This window comes from Mauremys reevesii, linkage group 10 (assembly GCF_016161935.1).
Source record: "Mauremys reevesii isolate NIE-2019 linkage group 10, ASM1616193v1, whole genome shotgun sequence".
Classification (NCBI taxonomy): Eukaryota; Metazoa; Chordata; order Testudines; family Geoemydidae; genus Mauremys; species Mauremys reevesii.
The window spans coordinates 43820806-43843425 of record NC_052632.1 but is presented as its reverse complement, the minus strand read 5'-3'; the positions used below and the strand labels follow the sequence as shown (position 1 = coordinate 43843425).

Here is a 22620-nt window from a genome sequence, read left to right as displayed (position 1 = left end):
CAACTTGAGAACTTCTGTTCTTATTCATTGTTTTAAAAAAAAAATTGATTAGATTTCAAGTTGACAGTATCCTTTCTAAAACAAAGTTGGTATTTCTGTCAAACCTTTTTCTAATTTTAATTTGATTCAAGATGTGAGCGCTTCCCATTTGTTGCCCCATATCTCTCAAATACCTTTTAGAATCCTACCACAGGATTTGCTCGTGAAATTTCAAGCACATTGGTTTAGGTAGAGTGAAGTTAGGGGCTGTATGCATGACAAGAGTCAAGCTTTGAATGGAGGATTAGCTTCAGGCTCTGAATTGAAGATTAGTTTCAGTGTTAACTAATATAATCCCCTAATAAACAATCTGGGCCCAGATCTAATGCATCCAAGGATGCTGAGGGAGTTGGGTGATATGATTTCAGAGCCATTGGCCATTATCTTTGAAAATTCGTGGTGACTGGGGGAGGTCCTGGACAATTGGAAAAAGACAAATAAAGTGCTCATCTTTTAAAAAGTGAAGAAAGGGAACCCGGGGAACTACAGACCAGTGAGCCTCACTTCAGTCCCCGGCAAAATCATGGAGCAGATCCTCAAGGAATCCACTTTGAAGCACTTGGAGGAGAGGAAGGTGATCAGGAACAGTCAACATGGATTCACCAAGGGCAAGTCATGCCTGACCAACCTGATTGCCTTCTATGATGAGATAACTGGCTCTGTGGATATGGGGAAAGTGGGTGGATGTGATATATCTTGACTTTAGCAAAGCTTTTGATACCGTCTTCCAAGTATTCTTGCCAGCAAGTTAAAAAAGTATGGATTGGATGAATGGACTATAAGATGGATAGAAAGCTGGCTAGATTGTCAGACTCAACAGGTAGTGATCAATGGCTCGATGTCTAGTTGGCAGCCGGTATCAAGAGGAGTGCCCCAAGGGTCAATCCTAGGGTCGGTTTTGTTCAACATCGTTATTAATGATCTGGAGGATGGGATTAATTGTGCTCTCAGCAAGTTTGCAGATGATACTAAGATGGGGGGGGAGAGGTAGATATGTTGGAGGGTAGGGATAGGGTCAAGAGTGACCTAGACAAATTGGAGGATTGGGCCAAAATAAATCTGATGAAGTTCAACAAGGATAAGTGCAGAGTCTTGCATTTAGAAAGGAAGAATCCCATGCACCACTACAGGCTGGGGACCGACTGGCTAAGCAGCAATTCTGCAGAAAAGGACCTAGGGATTACAGTGGATGAGAAGCTGGATATAAGTCAGCAGTGTGCCCTTGTTGCCAAGAAGGTCAACAGCATGTTGGGCTATATTAGTAGGCTCATTGCCAGCAGATTGAAGGAAGTGATTATTCCCCTCTATTCGACACTGGTGAGCCACATCCAGTTTTGGTCCCCCCACTACAGAAGGGATGTGGACAAATTGGAGAGAGTCCAGCGCAGGGCAATGAAAATGTTATTAAGGGGCTGGGGCACATGACTTAGGAGGGGAGGCTGAGAGAACTGGGGTTATTTAGTCTGGAGAAGAGAAAAGTGAGGCAGGGTTCCAAAGAGGATGGAGCTAGACTGTTCTCAGTGGTAGCAGATGACAGGAAAAGGAGTAGTGGTCTCAAGTTGCAGTGAGGGAGGTCTAGGTTGGATATTAGGAAACACTATTTCACTAGGAGGGTGATGAAGCACTGGAATGGGTTACCTAAGGAGGTGGTGGAATCTCCTTCCTTACAGGTTTTTAAGGCCTGGCTTGACATAGCCTTGTCTGGGATGATTTAGTTGGTGTTGGTCCTGCGTTGAGCAGGGGATTGGACTAGATGACCTCCTGAGGTCTCTTCCAACCCAAATATTCTAGGATTCTATGACTCCATGAATTTTTTGCTTAATTAAGTTCGACAGAATCAAAATTCAGCCTAACCTGGATAAACACTGGCAACTTGTCAGGTCATGCCTAATTTGAATATGATAAGGCAGATAGCAACCACACTTGTTTTTAATGAGAAGGCATAGCATTTAGAGAGGATGATGGTCATATCTTACTTTTAATCTAGGTCATTACATTTTCTTTTAGCTTCTTATTTATGTTACACAAAATTTTCTAGTCATAGGTACGCGGATCTCCAGGTCCAGCTTTCATCTCAGGATCTCAACACTTTACAAATGTTAAATTACGTAACACCCTTCTAGAGTAGGTAAACATTATTATCTTTATTTGGCAGAAAAATACACTTATACAAAGAGATTAGCAGCAGAGCCTGCAGGAATGCTGACTGGGGCTGTGTCCACCTCACATAAGGTATGTTAACACTGCAATAAAACACTCATGGCTGGCCTGTGTCAGCTGACTCAGGCTCATGGGACCCAACTTGTGGGGCTATAACATTGCAATGTAGACATTCCGGCTCGGGCTGGAGCCTGGGATCTGAGACCCTCCCCATTTGTGGGGCCTCAAAGCCCAGGCTCCAGCACAAGCACAAACACAAACATCTACACTGCAATGTTATAACCCCGCTGCCCGAGTCAGCTCACATGGGCCAGCCACAGGTTTTGTATTGCAGTGTGGACGTACCCTTAGGCACTGATCCAGCAGGATTCTTAAGCAAGTGCCTAACTTTAAACATAAGAAGTCCTACTGAAGTCAGTGTCATGACTCACATGCCTAAAGTTAAACAAATGCTAAAAAACCTTGCTGAATTAGGGCCACAGCAGAATTTGTGTGGGCCAAACTAAGTGAACCAGAGGGGGTATTAGCAGCAAATCAACCCCTGCCTACATGGTAATGCCCTGGAATTTCCTAGGTAATTCTCTAAAGATTAAGAGACGTGTCTGCCCCTTTGCTCAGGAGAGAAGCACTTCAGCAGGAAGTATCTTCCTGGTTCCTGCTGAATATTTACACAACTGAAGACCTTGAAATTGGGGGAGGCAGGCAGGCATTCCCAGAAATTTGCCTCCCCTCCCCCCCCCCCCCCGAGTTCCCAGATGGTAGAGGCGCCAGCTCCCTGAGATCACCTGAAGACTTGCACTGTTTAAACTGAGTATTAACTCCTGTTTACCAATTAGGGGAGCTTCTACCTCATGGTGATGCTAGACTGCCATTCTGAGCGGCAGATCCTTTCACTAAAAAAGCTGGATGTATTGAATTAAACTGGTGAAGCATTGTGCCAACACAAGATTCATGAATGATCAGCACTATGATGATTTTAATGGCAATTGTTGTACATAAAGAAGTCAACAGTCACCAACAGTTACCACACTGTAGCATCTGGAATCTGACAGTATGTCTCTGGTTTTAGAACATGAAATAATTTCTGCATTTCAGATATTGTGGTGTGGTATCTATTGACTTTTTAAGGGCTAACATGGTGCAACAGTTTATATTTTACTTGTCCCTTGAACATTTAGCCCTGGAACAAATATCAAAGACTGCTAATTCTAATTGTTTCCAGTAAAACTTTGGCAACCCCACTAGCCCTTCAGCTTTTGGACGCTGTATGGAACCACTATACATATATTGTTTGCCCTTAGAAACTAGTGTGAGAGGACAGTATTTGAGATGTGAAAGGATGCAGAAAACTGAATTCAATCCAATTCACAAGCAGAGGTCTTTACCTGTTTATACCTTCCTTGGTGTAGAATACTGTATAGGTGAGGTTGTCTCCATGAGGATCTGATGCTGGTGTCCGCCACGTCAGTTTGATGAAGCGAGTAGAGACGAGGGAGGCCACGACATCCCGAGGAGCTGAAGGCAATGGTCCAGTTGTAGCTGGTGCTAGATGGTCAGTAGTGGCACTGGTCAGTGAAGTGGGAGGTAATGTTGGGATGGCAACATCTTGTCATGTGCAAACATTGGGGAATATGAAGGGCAAACATCACGACGGTTTAAAAAAAGAAAAACAGAAAAAAACAAAAGAAATAAACAAAACCACGATGGGAAACAAAACAAAATGAACACACACACAAAAGGCCATTAAACTGAAGGCTGACATGCAGGCATAGGGTAACTATTGAAAACTAATGGGAAATATTAAAGGACGCATCATTGCAGAGCAAGCAGACCAAATCTCCATTGTAATGGAAGTGGCAAGGGAAGGGGAAGGGTGAGAATTGAGGAAAAATATCACCTCATAAGAGGACACATCAGTGCCCAACAATATTTTTCATTTTTTGTAAGAAATAAAAAAAATAAATCAACTTTCATTTGCTATTCAATAGTACATTAAAACCTGATTTTCTATTTTACTTTGTTAAAATGTGGTATTAATTTGTACTACACTCAGTTATAAAAGGTAATCTTTGGATTATACAAAGCTCATTGAAGAGGCACTGCAAGGTTATCCAGTTCTGATGGGCAAATTATGAAGTAAGTTAGCAAAGTTCCAATTGCGTATCAAACTATAGTGTCATCTACCTGCTGCATAGTACCATTTAACTGGTATCTGAAGGAGTTTGGGGTGTAATACAGTCAATACATCTGATGCAGTGATAGTCTTCCTATGAAATTTAGACAGGTGCTCCTATCTTCTACCCAAATCAGGTATTTCTCTCCAACAACTAGTTATTTCTCATTGTTTATTGATTTTTTATGACAATTTTCAAGGGTATTAACAGAACCACACCTAATATTGCTTCATGAGATGAAGAATGCCATGTAAACTTTGTTATCGAATGTCTTGTATGTCATCATATATGACGCCTCTATAGTAATGCTCAGACAAATCCCTTGGATTAATATATTAAAAAGTGGTAAACTGTAATCTGATGCATGTTAATAGCAGCAGCTACTGTATGTAAAACAGTTTTATGCTAAATCCCATTAAGGCAATCCATGCAAGCCTCCACTAAATCTAGTGCTAATATTCTGTGTAGGAGAAGCCCAGTTACATGCAGTACTATAGACTGTGAATGCAGCAACTCCGATTCCTAAGGTCACCTGACATTTTCCATTACAAGATTTTTTTTTTCAGTTGCTTAGAACTTTATTAAAAACTTAAACCATTCAGGTTGACTTGTTTTTGGAAATGTCATCTAATGATTCTATGATCTATGAAAATGGTTCAGCCATTTCCAAAAATGTTGTTAGGGAACAATACATGTTTTTAACACTCTTATAAACATTTTGTTGAGAAGTCATAGTGCCTCCATGATCTGGAGCAGCAACTTGACATTTTAGGATGTCTAGAGTCAGGTGTCTACAGTTAAAAAGTCCAAATCATTAACTGCCCACTTTCCAAGCTGTGTCATAATACAAAATAATAGCAAGGTATTATTGTTCCTTTATAGTTTTTCTGAAAATTATTTTGTACTTTGTTTTACATTAACCATGTAGAAGCCTAATCATTACATCCTAAATATTACTGATGTAAAATCTGAATGAGCACTAGTTGAACAGTCTAACAATCATTGTGATTGCTTGGATAATGGAGCTGTTTTTGACCTTCTTGGAAATCAGGATTAAATTGGTATTTACAATAAGCTAAAAACATCTTTGATGCATGCTATGTAGCTTGCATCACATTTCAGGCTTTACATTTAACTTTAGACACTTTAGTAGAGGCTCTGGTGTGAATTATTAAAATTTGGAGTTTGCCTCACTCTTTTGCTGACGGTACACAATATGCTATTACATTTTTTTATGCAGTTATGATATCAATAGGAAGAAGGAGGAAGTGACTGATTGTTGTGCACTAGAGGCATACAGGACAACTGCAGTATTGGTGGATGATAAGCACCTCTGTCATAGTGGCAAGGACAAAGCTACAGACACATCCACAGAATAAAATAATGTTACAGTTGCATGAACGACAAACAAGACGGCAAATCAGCACAGACACTGAAAGACAGGGCTATTGACTGTGTTACTAAAAGAAGCTTCATTTTAAATTCCAAATATGAAAACTGGCAACAAAATATCCTCTCAGTCTTGACCAAGCAGAATTCTCTGTTCTCATAGTTTCCATTTCTCAAACAACTGACACCAATGGCTAATGCAATATATACAATACAGTTACAACCATGCTTATAATTTAGTTTATGCTTCATATCACTTTCATATTGCAGGTTCAGTCCTTAAAAAAACAAAAGCAAACCAAGAACAACTCGCCATGTTTTTATGGTGCTAGAAGTGATATTCATTGGCTGATAGCCTAGAATATTTGCTTTTATCAGACCTACAGAATATGACAAAGTCTATAATGAGAACTACTTAATATGAAACAATCACGCATACAATGCTTCAAAGACCTGTGCTTTTATTGGTTAAAGGACCACAGCAAATAAGTCTCCATCTCTCTTTTATCTTCTCCTTTGACTGAGACCTTGCATTTCCTCAACTGACTGGGCCTTAACTCCACCCAACATATCACATATGCCAATCTACCACTATATCACCATGTAGCGAGGCGGTGTGGCTCCCCTCCTCCCCAGGGAGGGTTGAGCCCCGCCGGACACCGGAGGGGCGGGGCTACAGAGCAGTGAGCCCACCCCTCAGAGGGTCAGGCAGCGACCCGGAAGCATAAAAGCCGGCCATCAGAGCTCAGTTAAAACCCAGTCACCGTCGGGAGCAGATCTGCCAGAGAGGGCTCGGGACTGGGAAGCCGCTGGGGCCTAGGGAAGTTGCCCTGACTGGCAGGAGCTTCCCCGCACCCGCTACTGGGAGGAGCCGCCGGAGCTTCCCCGCGCCCGCTACGGGGAGGAGCCGCCGGAGCCTCCCCATCCCTGCTGTTACCCCGAGGAACCCCCAGAGCAAGCCTGGCTGGACTTCCCGGAGGAGCTGCCGGATCTATCCCCCCAGCCCCGGCCACGAGGAGCCCATGCTGTTGGACTTCCTGGGAGCTGACGCCACAGACCAGGTAGGCCCAGAGGGGGAAATTGGAAGTGGCCCGGGGGCAGCCGACCCCAGTCAGGCTGCAGATCTATCAGTACCTATGTCAGTGTGTTGCGGTCAGGATCCCCACTGACCACCAGCAGTGGTAGCTGCTACAAGGGCCCCGGGCTGGAACGCAGTGGAGTGGGAGGGCCTGCGTTCCCCCGCCACCCTCTCAGGGTGGCAGACTCCCCCTCTCCCTGGCCTGAGGAGGCCATTAAGACTAGTTTGTTTGCTCAGCCCCTGAAGGGCTTGAGCTGAGCTTGTTGCCCCGCCCTGCCCCAGGGTCTGGGTCTCTAGATTGTTTCCTTGCTTTGCCCTGAGCCAAAAGGGGCCTGAGCGTGGGGACTCGGCATTTGGTGCCCTGCCCGAACTTAGGACTGGGCTCCTTTAAACTGCATTGTTGCTCAGCCTTGCCGCAGAAGGCCTGAGCCCTAACTGACTTTGTGTATTGTTGCTCAGCCTTGCCGCAGAAGGCCTGAGCCCTAACTGACTTTGTGTAGTGTTGCTCAGCCTTGCCGCAGAAGGCCTGAGCCCTAACTGACTTTGTGTAGTGCTGCTCAGCCTTGCAGCAGGAGGCCGGAGCCCCCCACCCCCTCCAGCGACTGTGCGTTGTCGCTCGGCCCTGAAGAAACAGGGCAGGACCCGACTAAGAGTAGCAGGCCGGTGTGGCTCCCCTCCTCCCCAGGGAGGGTTGAGCCCCGGCCACACCACTTTACACACCACTATAACTGCCACACAGTCCACATCTGCTGAAATCCGCGCCTCTCTCCCCTTTTTTAAAAATCTCCTCTCCAACCTCGTTTACATTGGCAATGTTTGGGAAAAGTGTAGGTGAAGCCATCATGACCACTAAATTCCAGTGACACTGGCTATCAGGAAGTTTAGACTTGAAATTAGATGAAGGTTTCTAACCATCAGAGGAGTGAAGTTCTGGAACAGCCTTCCAAGGGGAGTAGTGGGGGCAAAAGAAACATCTGGCTTCAAGACTAAGCTTGATAAGCTTATGGAAGGGATGGTATAATGAGATTGGTCTTTGACTATTAGCGGTAAATATGCCCAATGGCTTGTGATGGGATGTTAGATGGGGTGGGATCTGAATTACTACAGAGAATTCTTTCCTGATGTCTGGCTGGTGAGTCTTGCCCACATGCTCAGGGTTTAACTGATTGCCATATTTGGGGTCAGGAAGAAATTTTCCTCCAGGGCAGATTGGCAGAGGCCCTGGGTTTTTTTTGCCTTTCTGTGCAGCGTGGGGCACAGGTCACTTGCTGGAGAAGATTCTCTGCACCTTGAAGTCTTTAAACCATGATTTGAGGACTTCAATGGCTCAGACACAGGTCTGATACAGGAGTGGGTGGGTGAGATTCTGTGGCCTGGTTGTGCAGGAGGTCAGACTAGATGATCATAATGGTCCCTTCTGACCTTAAAGTCTATGATTCTATGATTACTGCTGGGATACTGTGATCAGAGTCTATTTACTTTAAGAAGAGTAATTTTCAGAGATTGTCTAAGGCAGTAGAAACTGAAATACAACAGACTAATAACCCCTCCAAATACCAGTATGTATAGAATGCCATTGGCTCTTCTCAGACAAACTACGTAGTGCAGTCAGCTTTCCCATCTTCAAACAACTCCACTAGGGTCTCGTCCATTTCAGAATCCAATCCAAGTTTTTTCCCCTTTATATTTTTATGGATTTCTTACAGACATTGGGACAGATTCTGGTCCTTGTTCTTGGGCCAAATAAGAACTACAGCAACCCCGAAGAAATGTGGGTATATGTGGCCTTACACTGCTTCACCTAGTACTCCTAGGAGTATGGGAGGTACCAAAGGATAAAGGGGGCAAAGCAGGAGAATAGCATTCATCAAAGTGCTTAAGTGCATGCTTAACCTTAAGCATATTCATAGTCCCATTTAAGTCAGTGGAGCTCCTCTGAAGCTCATATTTAAGCACCTGCCTCACTGTTTCACTGGACTGTGTCCCTAATCACTGACATCCTTTATGTTCCCTCAACACAATCTTGCCATTGTGGATAAAAATGTGGTAGCCTTCTATATAGCTCCTGTAAACATGAATAATCTCCCTGCATAGCTGAAGACTCTCATTTTTATTTCCAGTTGAAAACCTATTTTTCCCCTGCAGATTTTATTTCCTTTCCTTCTACTTTTATCTCGGTTACTTCATTATTTAATTCCATTAAGTACTTTGGGATTCGGTTTGTGTGAAGAGTGCTATACAAATATCAAGTTGTACTGCATAGAAGCCATGTCTGGCAGCCATACGTCTTCTGAAGTGGTAACTTCTGGTCCATCCCTGAAAGATGACTGCTCCATTGCTATAGGGTAGCATTTTCATAAGCACTTAACTGTGTTTGGAACCTAAATTCCATTCCAGGGGGACTTAGGACCCTAACTCAGTTAGGCACTTTTGAAAATTTTATCCACATAATTCCATAATTAAATAACCGAACTGAAACCAAAGTACCTGATGAAAGCTGCCCATAAAAAATAACTAATGAATTTTTTAAAATTCACGTTTTATTTAAAACACTGTCCACTTATTAATATAGTCATCTCTACATATAATGAAACACTCCCATCATTTGCTTGAAGTAATCTGTACACTGTATTTGTGGAACCTGTAGGCATCAAGCCGAAGCATCTGGGAGAGCTGCCAAAGTTTCCCAGATTAACAAAAACTCAGTTGTGTCCCTGTGCAAGACTAGAGACTGGAAATACTTCTCCTGACTGCATTGTAGGTAGATCAAGCAAACACAGTAAGAAAACAGCGGGGTGTGAAAAATAAACCATGAACCAAATAAATGCATGAAAGACTTGTAAATTGTACATGTAAGGTAAGCAAGGAATAAGCAAGCAAGCAAACTCACCCACGGGAAGCAGCAATTAAATATCAAATTGGTAACAAATTGGTATTGTTGAAACCTATGGTATCCATTTAGAAGACTAGGTTATTTCTTTCCTCCCTTCAGCCCCCCCACTCTCTTTCAAAATGCCTCGAATGCCATTACAAACAGATTTGTGAGCACAATGCTCAGTAGTGCACAGCTATGTCAATGAATAATTACACTAAAATTAGTTTAATACCAATAAAGGAACCACGTTATTATCTCAAACTTTTAAGCACAGTTTAACAAGGTATTTGTGAAACAAATCTTTACATACATCTCATCATCATCTTTTCATTCCTCTGGAACATTCCTTAAATTGCTATTTCTGGGTAGTTTTGTATTAATCTCAATTTTTTTAGCAGCATGTCAAAGATGCAAGTGATTTGTTAAGGACCTGGATAAAGAATCATGTTCCACAATGCCAGAACAACAGATCAATCTTCTCAACTATTGCTGATATTGAGATTCTTTTCATACATATTTTTGAATGGGCTCTCAAGGAAAAAAAAACAAACATTTTCCACACTTAGTCTAATGCCCAACAATGCTGCAAAATCCACAAACAGTATGTTTCCTTGATCATTTGAAACAAATGGTTCAGCAGAACTACAGCTGATCTTAAATGAATCAGTCCCCCTTATATTTTAAATAGCAGCTCCACTGTGCTCAGAAGGTTATCATTAAATAATGATATGGTTGCTAAAAGTATATTTAGTGAAATGCTGAAACATGGGACTTAACTGCTTGACCAATGACACTGAAAAGAGGCTGATTTATCCGTCTGAACCATAAAGACTGGATAAACATTTTTAAATATTATGAAACAAAACTTCCAAAATATTGCTCTTTCTGCTCCAAGAATGAAGTTTTCCGATGCATTTTATAGTAAACTCAGCAACAAAACACAACGAGATGCTTGTATTATGAGACCTAAACTGATGCAGATGACCTTTAACTACCAAGACAAATGTTCATTGCAGGCAGTGGGCATTCAGTAAGTATCCAGCTATGATGCAGGAGATTGATATCAAATGTTATAATGTGGGAAATGACTAACCTACAATTTAAAAAAATAGAAAAATAAGTTTATCATCCCAAGACATATACATGTTCTGCCAGACACTATAATGTATGTGCTGTAGATTTCCCACACATAGCTCTGCCAATTTGCCTAGGCCATGGCCTGAAATATCCCATGTTTACGATATGCAAAGAGTGAATTCCAGCTAAAACAAGCTTAACACACATCCTACTGACTCAGCTAAAGAGAAGATTCCTTATCATGCACCTGACAGATCTGAAGACCACAAGGTTCCCAGTTAGTCCAGCTGTGGCAATGTGCAGAACGAACACTTTGGAGCACGATCTGGCTTGCTAATTGCTCAAGTCTGTTCTGTCATAACATTCCTTGGCAAATATTCTAGTCCAAGGGATTTTCTTGAACAGTGACTACCTATTGTGACAATTGTATCAAAATGCTTTATAATGTGCACAAATATCCACAGGTGTCTAGACTGAAACCAAAATCATTTTTCTTGGTAACTTAATACAGATCTCAACCCAGGTCTCAGTGGTGAAAGCACAGTATAAAACATTCTCTTGGTGGTTTTCCATCCAGTAAAAAAGTGAGGAGGACTACTACATTTTGATGGATTAAGATGGTACAATTCTTCAATGACACAGCAAAGAGAATCTCATCATTATTAAAATAATTTGCTGGGGGAGACAGAACTAATTCGAATATATTTAAGTGATTTTATTCTATGATAAGCACTTCAGGATGGTAATGTGATCATTTAAAAAAAGTTCTATCAAAAACATCACTCCCAAAGGGCTACTAAAATGAAATGTTTTACTGGTTAGCTAATTATTATAAATATTTTCCATGCTGTCTAGCCCCTCCGGTTTAGATTTCCCTTTTCCTCTCTTTCTCTCCAACTGCACACAATGGCATAGTCACAGGCTTTCCTCCTGCTTTAGGCAATAGCATTCCAATGCCAACAGCCTAACACTGACTATACCAAATGAAAATTAAAAAAGTAAAATGGTTATCATAAGAATGATGACCACGGTCATTTTAAACTACAACAAAGTAGTGGTTTATGTAATACAGCAGGTTTTATTATGCATCAGTCACACTAAAGAGAGAGATGTATATAGTAAAAATGTTTGTCTAGTGACCAGTACATCTAACTAGTCAGGAATCTTGTATTCTGCTGACCGCATTGCCACTTAGTGGCTGAACAACCGTGGACAAGTTGAACTCTCTGTGCCTCAGTTTTACGGATCTGCAAAATGAGGATACTACTGCTACAATCTACCTAATAAAGCCATTGTTGAGAATTACTTAACATTTGTGAGCACTCAGCCTTGGATATAAAAATACTATATATAATGCTGCAAGCGTAAAGGAAACCCATTTTAAGATTATAAACACAGTGATCAACATTATAGCTGCTTGTGAACAACGGCTTGGCTTACAACCTCTGGCTTGGCTTACAAAAACTTTTTTTTAAAAACAGCAAATTACCATTTCACCAAAAAATCATGAACTAAGTTATTCAAAATGCTTGAATGCTTTATCCTCTTTAATTGTAAAAGTAAAAATAAATGTCTCATAAGAACCAAATTGCCAACATTGAATTTAGTTATTCTGGCAAGGTTATTTACTTGTTAAAATAGCAGTCTTTTCTGTGTAGATTGACAGTCAAAGAATTACTTAATGCTAGGCCAGAATATGAATTTGAAATATATCTCAATTCCATCAAAAGCACTGTTTGCCCAGCTTTGAACTTCACAGAAAATACCCTCTCCTCCTCCTAACCAAGACCAAAGATAAATATAGGAGGCTGTGAAACTTTAAAGAGCATTAGTCACAAGCTACATTCATCGGCTAATCAGATTCTTTGACATTTGCCTTTACAGAATTAAGCAATACAGCATCACCTGGTGGCAGTGTTATTGTCATGAAATAATTGCACCATTATATATTTACCATATCTTATATTTTAAAGGAAAGCCCCCCATCTGTTTCCTGTATCTACCTAGTCTCTTTTTCTTATGCTTAGACTAAGTTTTTCAGTGCAGGGTTTGTCCTTTTGTTATTCCTAACAGTGCACTAGGTACTACCACCATATAACTAAATAATATATCAGTTCTTACTGGACAAGTCTCCATATCGATAAAATTGACACTTTTGCTGACAGTCTCAGCAGATCAGGTATGATGACTGAATTACTTCTCCACTTTGTAACATTTTTAGTACAAACACACCTGAATTACACCTTTCTTAGGGCTTGTCTACATGGACGTTTAGTATGCAGCAAGCTATGGTATGAAGCCTGCCACGGTCTAACAATGTGCACCCTGCTGATGTGCATTAAAAGTCCACTAATACGCTCTGACTTAGTCCTGTTTCAAAAGAGGACTAAATCACTATAATAAACTCTTAAGACAATGAAGACAATATATGGACACTGTGTGTATTCTGTGAACATACATACATTCAGATGTGTACAGTTTTGGCAATGAGTACATTTTAAAAAATATTTAATTGTAAACTTTTAAAGGAAGTCATAAAATCCAGGATAATAAAAAACACTCCTCCCAGAGTCATGGCATTGTGAAATGTTTTGCTTTAAAGGAAGGAATTTGATTTTTTCCTGTCATATAAAACAGTCATTAAAAAAGGTGTGACAGACGTTACTGACGCATCACACAGCAGTGAGTCCAGAGAGGAAGGCAGCCTCTCCTATAATCCTAATCAGAAATACTGCATTTCAGAGAAGATACCAGCATCCAACAGGAGGAGGTAAAAAGAAAAAGGCACTGAATATGTTTCTCATCATAAGACACAGACTACTAAAAAGAAGGAAAAAACCCAAACACAGTCATACCTTCTTCCCCCAGAGACCTGAAAAACTAATGCTCAGAAATGGGCTTTCCGGCTCAAGTAAAACCCAACCAAAACTGCATATTCAAAAATGAAGTAAACAACATACTGCAATGTTTGAAAATCAGTTTTCTAATATTCTGTCCCCAAGAACATGTAAATAATAATACTAATAATAAATAATAAAAACTAAGCCAATGCCATCATATACGAAGGCAACACAAAATACATCCTGTATAGACTGCCCTGGGAATGTAAATATTCTTAAAATTGTATTCTTATGCAGGACTGAAATCTCTGAAGAAAAGTGGAATCTTTAGCAATGTGTGATAGTTTGAGTTCAATTTTTCATAACAGTAGAAAGCAACAGTTTGATTCTGCCATCCAATACACTATATTCAAACGTAAATAGTTCTTTACGGAGAAGTTACAAATAAAAATACAGTACACACTGGAAAAAACATTTATTTTTACTGCATGTGGAGCCATTTACAGGAAATTTACAGAGTTGAGGAGTCAGACAGCAGCAACACAACTTCTGGCTGTGATCTCATTAGGCTTCTGCTACTGACCTGCTGAGTGATCTTGGGCAAGTCACTTCACTTCTCTGTGTCTGCTTCTGATCTAACACTTTGTGTCTCTTGTCTATTTAGACTGTAAGCTCTTCTGGGCAGATGCGGTCTTTCCCTTTTCATTTCACCATTTGTCCAGTGCCTGGCACAATCGAGCCCCAATTTCTGTTGGTGGTTGTAAGCACTAATGTAATACAAACCACAACAATAATCTCACAAAACAAGCAGACTTGGGCATACCATTAAATGGCAGACATCCAAGGAACATCTGTAGTGGTATCATGCATTGTTACTGACCTGTGGTGATAGTTTATTCAAGTGTAATACGTTTTAAAGAGACCTTCAAGGATTCCCACAGTCTGGGACGGACACTTTTTTAAAATTGCAGTGTGATTTGAAATAAATATGTGCATCTATTTTGGAACTGTGGCTGGTGATCTGCTGGGTGGTATTCTAGCCCTAGCATAGAACTCTATACAGCTGCAAAGTGCCAAGCTTCAGATACCCCCTGGACAAATTTCTGTTTGAGGAATTATATTCAAAATTACAGAAATTCTCCTTGCAGTTTCAACTGGATACAGCATTCTTCTTGCTTCCATGTCTTGAACTTTTGTGTAGTACTGATAGATACTGTTATATTTCTCTGCAGAGATGGCTGAAACATTTCCTGCATACCATATGTCTGCAAAGTGCACTGCAATCCATGGATCCAGATCTAATACATCCGAGGGTGCTGAGGGAATTGGCTGATGTGATTGTAGAGCCGTTGGCCTTATCTTTGAAAACTTGTGGCAATCGGGGAAGGTCCTGGACGATTGGAAAAAGGCAAATATAGTACCTTCCCTTTTTAAAAAGGGAAGAACAACCAGGGGAACTACAGACCAGTCAGCCTCACCTCAGTTCCTGGCAAAATCATGGAGCAGGTCCTCAAGGAAACCATTTTAAAGCACTTGGAGGAGAAGAAGGTGATCAGGAACAGTCAACATGGATTCACCAAGGGCAAGTCATGCCTGACCAACCTGATTGCCTTCTATGATGAAATAACTGGCTCTGTGGATATGGGGAAAGTGGTGGATGTGATATATCTTGACTTTAGCAAAGCTTTTGATACGGTCTTCCACGGTATTCTTGCCAGCAAGTTAAAGAAGTATGGATTGGATGAATGGACAATGAGGTGGATAGAAAGCTGGCTAGATTGTCGGGCTCAATGGGTAATGATCAATGGCTTGATGTCTAGTTGGCAGCTGGTATCAAGCAGAGTTCTGTCCTGGGGCTGGTTTTGTTCTACATCTTTATTAATGACCTGGATGATGGGATGGATTGCACCTTCAGCAAGTTTGCTGATGATACCAAGCTGGAGGTAGAGGTAGATATGCTGGAGGGTAGGGATAGGGTCCAGAGTGACCTAGACAAATTGGAGGATTGAGCCAAAAGAAATCTGATGAGGTTCAACAAGGGCAAGTGGAGAGTCCTGCACTTAGGACGGAAGAATCATATGCACCGCTACAGGCTGGGGACCAACTGGCTAAGCAGCAGTTCTGCAGAAAAGGACCAGGGGATTATAGTGGATGAGAAGCTGGATATGAGTCAGCAGTGTACCCTTGTTGCCAAGAAGGCTAATGGCATATTGGGCTGCATTAGTAGGAGCACTGCCAGCAGATCAAGGGAAGTGATTATTCCCCTCTATTTGGCACTGGTGAGGTCACATCTGGAGTACTGTGTCCAGTTTTGGTCCCCGCACTACAGAAAGGATGTGGACAAATTGGAGAGAGTCCCGCTGGGGCACATGACTTACGAGGAGAGGCTGAGGGAATTGGGCTTATTTAGTCTGCAGAAAAGAAGAAGAGTGAGGGAGGATTTGATAGCAGCCTTCAGCTACCTCAATGGGGGTTCCAAAGAGGATGGAGCTCAGCTGTTTTTCAGTGGTGGCAGATGGCAGAACAAGGAGCAATGATCTCAAGTTGCAGTGGGGGAGGTCTAGGTTGAATATTAGGAAACACTATTTCACTAGGAGGGTTGTGAAGCACTGGAATGGTTACTTAGGGAGGTGGTTGAATCTCCATCCTTAGAGGTTTTTAAGGCCTGGCTTGACAAAGCCCTGGCTGGGATGATTTACTTGGTGTTGGTCCTGCTTTGAGCAGGGGGTTGCACTACATGACCTCCTGAGGTCTCTTCCAACCCTAATCTTCTATGATTCTATGATAATCCTTTCATATAAAAGGCCCTGGATATTGATAAGTAAATTATTATTGACATGTCTCTTTCTTCATAGATTTAAAGGTCAGAAGGGACCATTATGATCCTCTAGTCTGATCTCCTGCACATTGCAGGCCACAGAATATCCACTCCTGTAACAGACTCCTAACCTCTGGCTGAGTTACTGAAGTCATCAAATCATGGTTTAAAGTTACAGAGAATCCACCATTTCCACTACTTTAAATCAGCAAGTGATCCTTGCTCCATGCTGCAGAGAAACGCGGAAAAATCCAAGGGTCTCTGCAAATCTGACTTGAAGGAAAATTCCTTCCTGACTCCAAATATGGCAATCACTTGGACCCTGACTATGCTGGCAAGACACAGACACCTTCACTGTAGTAAATCAGAGCCCTCTCCAATTAGTGTCCCATCACCAGCCATTGGCGATATCTGCTAACAGTTGCAGATTGGCCACATGCCAGGGTAGAGAGTCACATCATACCATCTGTAGAGCTCAGTAGTTTGAGCATTGGCCTCCTACACCCAGGGTTGAGAGTTCAATCCTTGAGGGGACCATTTAGGGATCTAGGGCAAAAATCTGTCTGGGGCTTAGTTCTGCTTTAAGCAGTGGGTTAGACTAGAGGACCTCCTAAGGTCCCTTCTGATTCTGTGATCTTCTCCATAACTTATCAAGCTCAGTCTTGAAGCCAGTTAGGTTTTTTGCCCTCACTGCTCCCCTTGGAAAGCTGTCCCAGAATTTCACTCCTTTGAGGATTAGAACCCTTTGTCTAATTCAGTATTGCGGGTATGTTATGCCACTTAAAGAATAGCTCTGACACCCTGAAGTTTGAAAAATATTTTTTGATACAATTCTGCTATTTCATATAATTATGATATTTTTGTATTTGTGTTTCAAATAGATTTCTATGTCAAAGTTCATATGCCCCTGGCACTTATTTATCATTTATTTATTCACTAGAGAGTGTTATATTTGACAGTACTATCTTTATAGAAACCATCCAAAATGTCGCGAAATCACATATAGGATAAAAAGAAGGAGCAGATGAACTCTTAATAACGATCTTGAGTTCCTAGTGAACAAGAACAGATACAGAAACATTATGAACAATATTGGTTCTTCAGTACATATATCTTTCAATGTTTCCATTAAACATCAATAGTACTAAAAAAATAAACAACTGTCACTAGCAGAAAGAGTTCTAAAAGATCTGTGTGTACGTCAGAGCATTCAGAAATTTGAAGTTACATCCCAACCACTTAAGATCATGGCTGGAGCTTGCAGCAATGAGATGCAACACTCGTCTTACACATGAATTAATTATTTTATTCTGTTAGCTGACTACTAACACAAGAGCCCAATTTAAAAAGCAATTGCAATTCATGTTGAAGAAGAAAAGAATGAGATAGGCTCTTCTCTCTAACCCAACGGTGAAACATTTACCACTGAGACATAGCAAAACCTGTCTTCTTCATGACCTAGACAGACACAACTAGGAAAGCAGATCTAGGCATGGCTTCATTTTTTGCTTACTCTTCCCATAGTACCTTTACTATTGGTGTGTCAGCAGCAAAACCAGGCAGAATTCATCTGTCTTTTTAGAGATTTTGGCACTGCATTTACCAGTCCCGCCCCCCCGCCCCGATCACAAACATCATCTTAAAAAAATATCACATATAGATATTTTCAAAGCAATGACAATTTTCACTTCAGTTTCTATACTGAGATTAGACAAACAATGTACATTAAAAATTGAAATTCCTAGTTTTATGCCTTATTTTTAACTATGCTTTGAGCCTGCTACAAAAACTCATTTTTATTTAAAATGCCTTCCTGACACAATTACACAAAAATTAAGATAACATCTGTAGAAAATTAATCTTCTCCCACACTTAATATTTTAACTGTATGAAGTCTATTGCATATACAGCCAAAATGTAAAATAAACCCCTTTTTTCTCCAAATGGCATTCTGCTGTCTGACTATGACATTACTGTATAATTTAACAACTTTGAAACATAAGCAACCAATTAAAAAAATTCACACATTAGTTCCCTTCTGGTGAAAAAGCTGATTTTTCCTTTCCACACATACAACAAGAGGTTAGGATCAAGTATAAATCAAGGCTTGCTCTGCCAAATTATTATTTGTGAGTAATAGAGAGAGGGGAAAAAATCCTTTAGTAGAATTCTCATGTAGCTACAAACCTGAAAATCGAGTAATGGCACTCACTCGTTATATAGTGTTATAGTTCTTGGACTTAAGGAACATCACAAAAGAGGTTACTTACCTGTAACTGGAGGTTCTTCGAGATGTGCGGTCCCTATCTGTATTCCACACTTGGGTATGCATGTGCCTGAGTCCGGAAGTGTCTCTTAGCAATGTCCATTGACCCACAGTGAGTCCCCTTGTGCTCCCAACTGAGGGTATAATTGGTAGTGCGGGTTGATCTCTCTCCAGTCTCTCTCTTACTGTCATGGAATCCAGTCTGAAGGAGAGAGGATGGAGGGTGGGGAGTGGATAACTACCACACATTTCGAAGAACCTTCAGTTACAGGTAAGTAATCACCTCCTCTTTGAGTGATGGTCCCTATGTATATCCACACTTGATGACTGAGTGCAAGCAATGATTAGCGTGGAGGTGGGTGCAAGAATGCCAGTGGAAGTGTGGTCTGCAATATGGCCTGTCCTTTGGTGGTGTTTGTAGCAGCTGCTTGTGCAATGGCGTACTGTATCATGAACATGAGGATCGAGTGCCAGGTTCCTTGGCAGATGTCTTGCCAGGACATGTCTGCTAGTGAAGTCGACGTGGCAGCTTGCAGTTGCATAGAGTGCGCTGTGATTCTATCAAGTGTGTGTGTGTGGGGGTGTTGGGATGAGTTGTAGCATTTGCGGATGCACCCCGATATCCATTTGGAGATGCTTTGGGACAAAAGGGATTGGTCAGCAATGACCACAAATAGTTTTGGTGATATTTGAAAGGGCTGAGTCCTGTGTAGGTAAAATGCCAGTGCACAGTGGATGTCGAGGGAGTGTAAGGCTCTGTCCCGGGAAGCTGGACAATAGTAGCCATGAATCCTGGTGCATAATGATCCCAGTTGCTAGAGGGTGAGATGACGTGTTGGCTGCGTGCACAGTGGCCTGGAGGCCCATCTTGGCGACTCTTTGTCTACCTGCACTTGGAATTCCTGCTGTTGGTCCAGCAGCAGCTTGTCCTTCAACTCTGCTATCCTGTTGTAGTTGTTAAAATCATAGTTGGCTAGCAATCTGGAACTGTAGTTGTGCTGAGGAATATACCTTTCTGCCCAGCAGGTCTTTGCTGCCCTGTCCAAAGGAGCAGACTTCTGTGGGTGCTGGTGCACCCACTGCACTGTCGTGTAGACAACTAGAGAGCTGTGGGGGTGTGTGTGTGAAAAGGGGATGTGTAAAAAGAAAATCTGCCCTTTTAGCGGGTACAAAATACCTCCTCTCTACCCTCTTTGGTGTGGGGGCACAGGGGTGTGCCATACTGCATGTCCTGGCCTTTTTAATGGTTAGAGCTACCTGAGAGGGCCCCTGGAGTTGGAAGATGCCCAGGAGCTGGTGTTGCATGTCCTGAACCTGCTCCAATGGGATACCTAGGTCTCCCACTACCCTCTGGAGCAAGTCCTGGTAATGGTTGCAAATATACCTATCTCATAGAACTAGAAGGAACCCTGAAAGGTTATTGAGTCCAGCCCCCTGTCTTCACTAGCAGGACCAAGTACTAACTTTGCCCCAGATCCCTAAGTGGCCCCCATCAAGGATTGAACTCACAACACTGGGTTTAGCAGGCCAATCCTCAAACCACTGAGCTATCCCTCCCCCACAGTTGTCTGGTGGAGAGAGTGGGAGAGGAATAAGTGCCTCATCAGGCAATGAAGATGCAGCAGTGGGGACCAGCGGACCTGGCGGTACCAGTTTGATGTCTGTCTCTTCCTCATAACACAATGATGCTGGTGGGCAAATGGGGGATGGTCGACAGGATGCCTTAGATGGTGCCTGGTGTTTGTGGTAGGGATCCCAGTGTCCCCAGAAGGGCCAGAAAGAAGGGTGCCTAGGTTTTGGTGGGTCCCATGGATAGCAATCACAGGCTTCCATTGCCAGATCATATACTGGGGGGTAAGGCAGTCTATGGGTGAGTCTGGACTTCAGTGTGACCGTGGAGAACGAGGATTCTGGCTCCAAGATCTCCTCGGGCTCTGAAGACAGTTCCAGCAAAGGGACTTCCGTAGGTACCGGAGGGCTGTAGTTTGGCAACGGGACAGACTTTTCCCGCAGCAGTAGCAGCAGAGGTTCATCCTTCAGAGCAGTGGTTCTCAACCAGGGGTACATGTACCCCTGGGGGTACACATAAGTCTTCCAGGGGGTACATCAACTCATCTAGATATTTCCCTAGTTTTACAACAGGCTACATAAAAAGCACTAGCAAACTAAAATTTCATACATACAAAATAAGAAAGGAAGCAATTTTTCAGTAATAGTGTGCTCTGACACTTTTGTATTTTTATGTTTGATTTTGTAAGCAAGTAGTTTTTAAGTGAGGTGAAACTTGGGGATATGCAAGACAAATCATACTCCTAAAAGGGGGACAGTAGTCTGGAAAGGTTGAGAACCACTGTTCCAGAATAGGGATATTGCCAGAGAGGAGAGGTATGACCAGCTCCAAGAAAAGCTTGTTCATGGTGTGCTCATGAAGATGCCAGAGGGGCCTGGCAGCATCTGTGGCCTGTCTGGGAGGCGCAGAGGTACCGGTGGAATGAGTGGAGCACATACGGGTGAGTGTTCTGGACTCATGGGTTGCTGTCGGTACCATTGGATCACATTTGCGCATGGTCTTACCCTCCACACGGAATGGGTGCTTGTCCGGCCAGATCCACGTGCAATATCTCATCCAATCTGGCCCAGCTCAGGGAGGAAACACTGTGCTTGGGAGAAGTCCATGGTGGGGATCTGCTCTTTTCCCATGGAGAGTGGTTTTTACTCTCATGCCAGGACTTGTCTTTGGCTTTTGGTTCAGACAGTTTTGGTGCATGCAAGGTGCTTGAGGGGCGCTCACCACCTGTGATGGTCGCTGTACAGGGGCATCTGCTGGTCCCAGATCCAAGTGCACCCTCGGTCTCATAGCTTCCTCCATCAAATACTTATGGAGGAAGAGCTCTCGAGTTTCCCAGGTTCAGGGTGGGTAGGACTTGCAAATGGAGCAGCGCGCTGTGACGTGTGCCTTGCTGAGGCTGTAGAGGCACTGCTGGTGCTTGTCACTCACTGAGAATTTTTAAATCTCAGAATCTGGGGCATAGTCCCCGGGAGAGCATGAGGGGTGGGGGTGGGGATCAGTCCCCAAAAAGGGAAAGAAACTACATTAACTTATCCAATTATACTAGAAAGACTATATACAACCATTTACAACTATATACACTGAGTGAAAGGTAAATCATTCAGAAAAACTACAAGTGTGAAGGAGCAGGGGTTCCGACTCATGCCATGTGGCAGTAAGAGAGAAGTGGAGAGGCATCAACCTGCACTACCTATTACACCATTGGCTGGAAACATGAGGTGATGCACTACACACGTGTGGGTCAACAGATCGGGGTGTAGTGTAGACACGCTAAATCGATCCTCGATCGCTCTCCCATCAACTGCTGAACTCCAGCTCCCCTCCCCACCCCAGTGTAGACCAGGCCTAAAGGTGTTGTATACACTAATTTGCTTGGTACAGTTTGATTTACTCATGACTGTACAGCATGTCGCTGAGTACCAACAAGATGTTTTGATTAAAAAAACTTGCATGACCTGGAACCAATAGGGCACACATTAGATACATTAAAAAACAGTCTCACTGACAGATCTCAAAACGTTGCTGACGGGGAGACAATGAGCCGGGCTGTTTCTAGTGGGGTCCCGCAGGGATCAGTTCTTGGTCCAATGCTATTCAATATTTTTATCAATGATCTAGATACAGTAAAACCTGTCAAGAATGACCACTCATGGAAGTTAGCAAAAGTGGTTGGTTGTAAGAGATGGTCTCTCTTCAAAGGTTTGTACACCAGAGAGCTGTGGCCTCTCTTCAGAGGTGGTCTCTAAGGCAGGTTTTACTATAACATAAAATCTTTGCTGACGTAGTTTGCAGATGACTTGAAGATTGGTGGGGTAATAAATAATGAGGATGACA

At 42.3% G+C, this 22620-nt stretch overlaps 1 protein-coding gene across 10 annotated transcripts in view; it reads right to left on the bottom strand.

The window, feature by feature from the left end:
• Nucleotides 1–22620, bottom strand: part of NEO1 (neogenin 1) — a 498809-nt gene that overhangs the window by 109887 nt on the left and 366302 nt on the right. For 6 of the 10 annotated variants that reach the window (XM_039492010.1, XM_039492008.1, XM_039492001.1 and 3 more), the window contains exon 8: nt 3585–3804. In XM_039492010.1, coding sequence (XP_039347944.1) covers nt 3585–3804 — 220 coding nt within the window. The remainder of the gene's footprint in view (nt 1–3584; nt 3805–22620) is intronic. The other 4 variants (XM_039492009.1, XM_039492004.1, XM_039492007.1 and 1 more) reach the window with 1 other exon arrangement.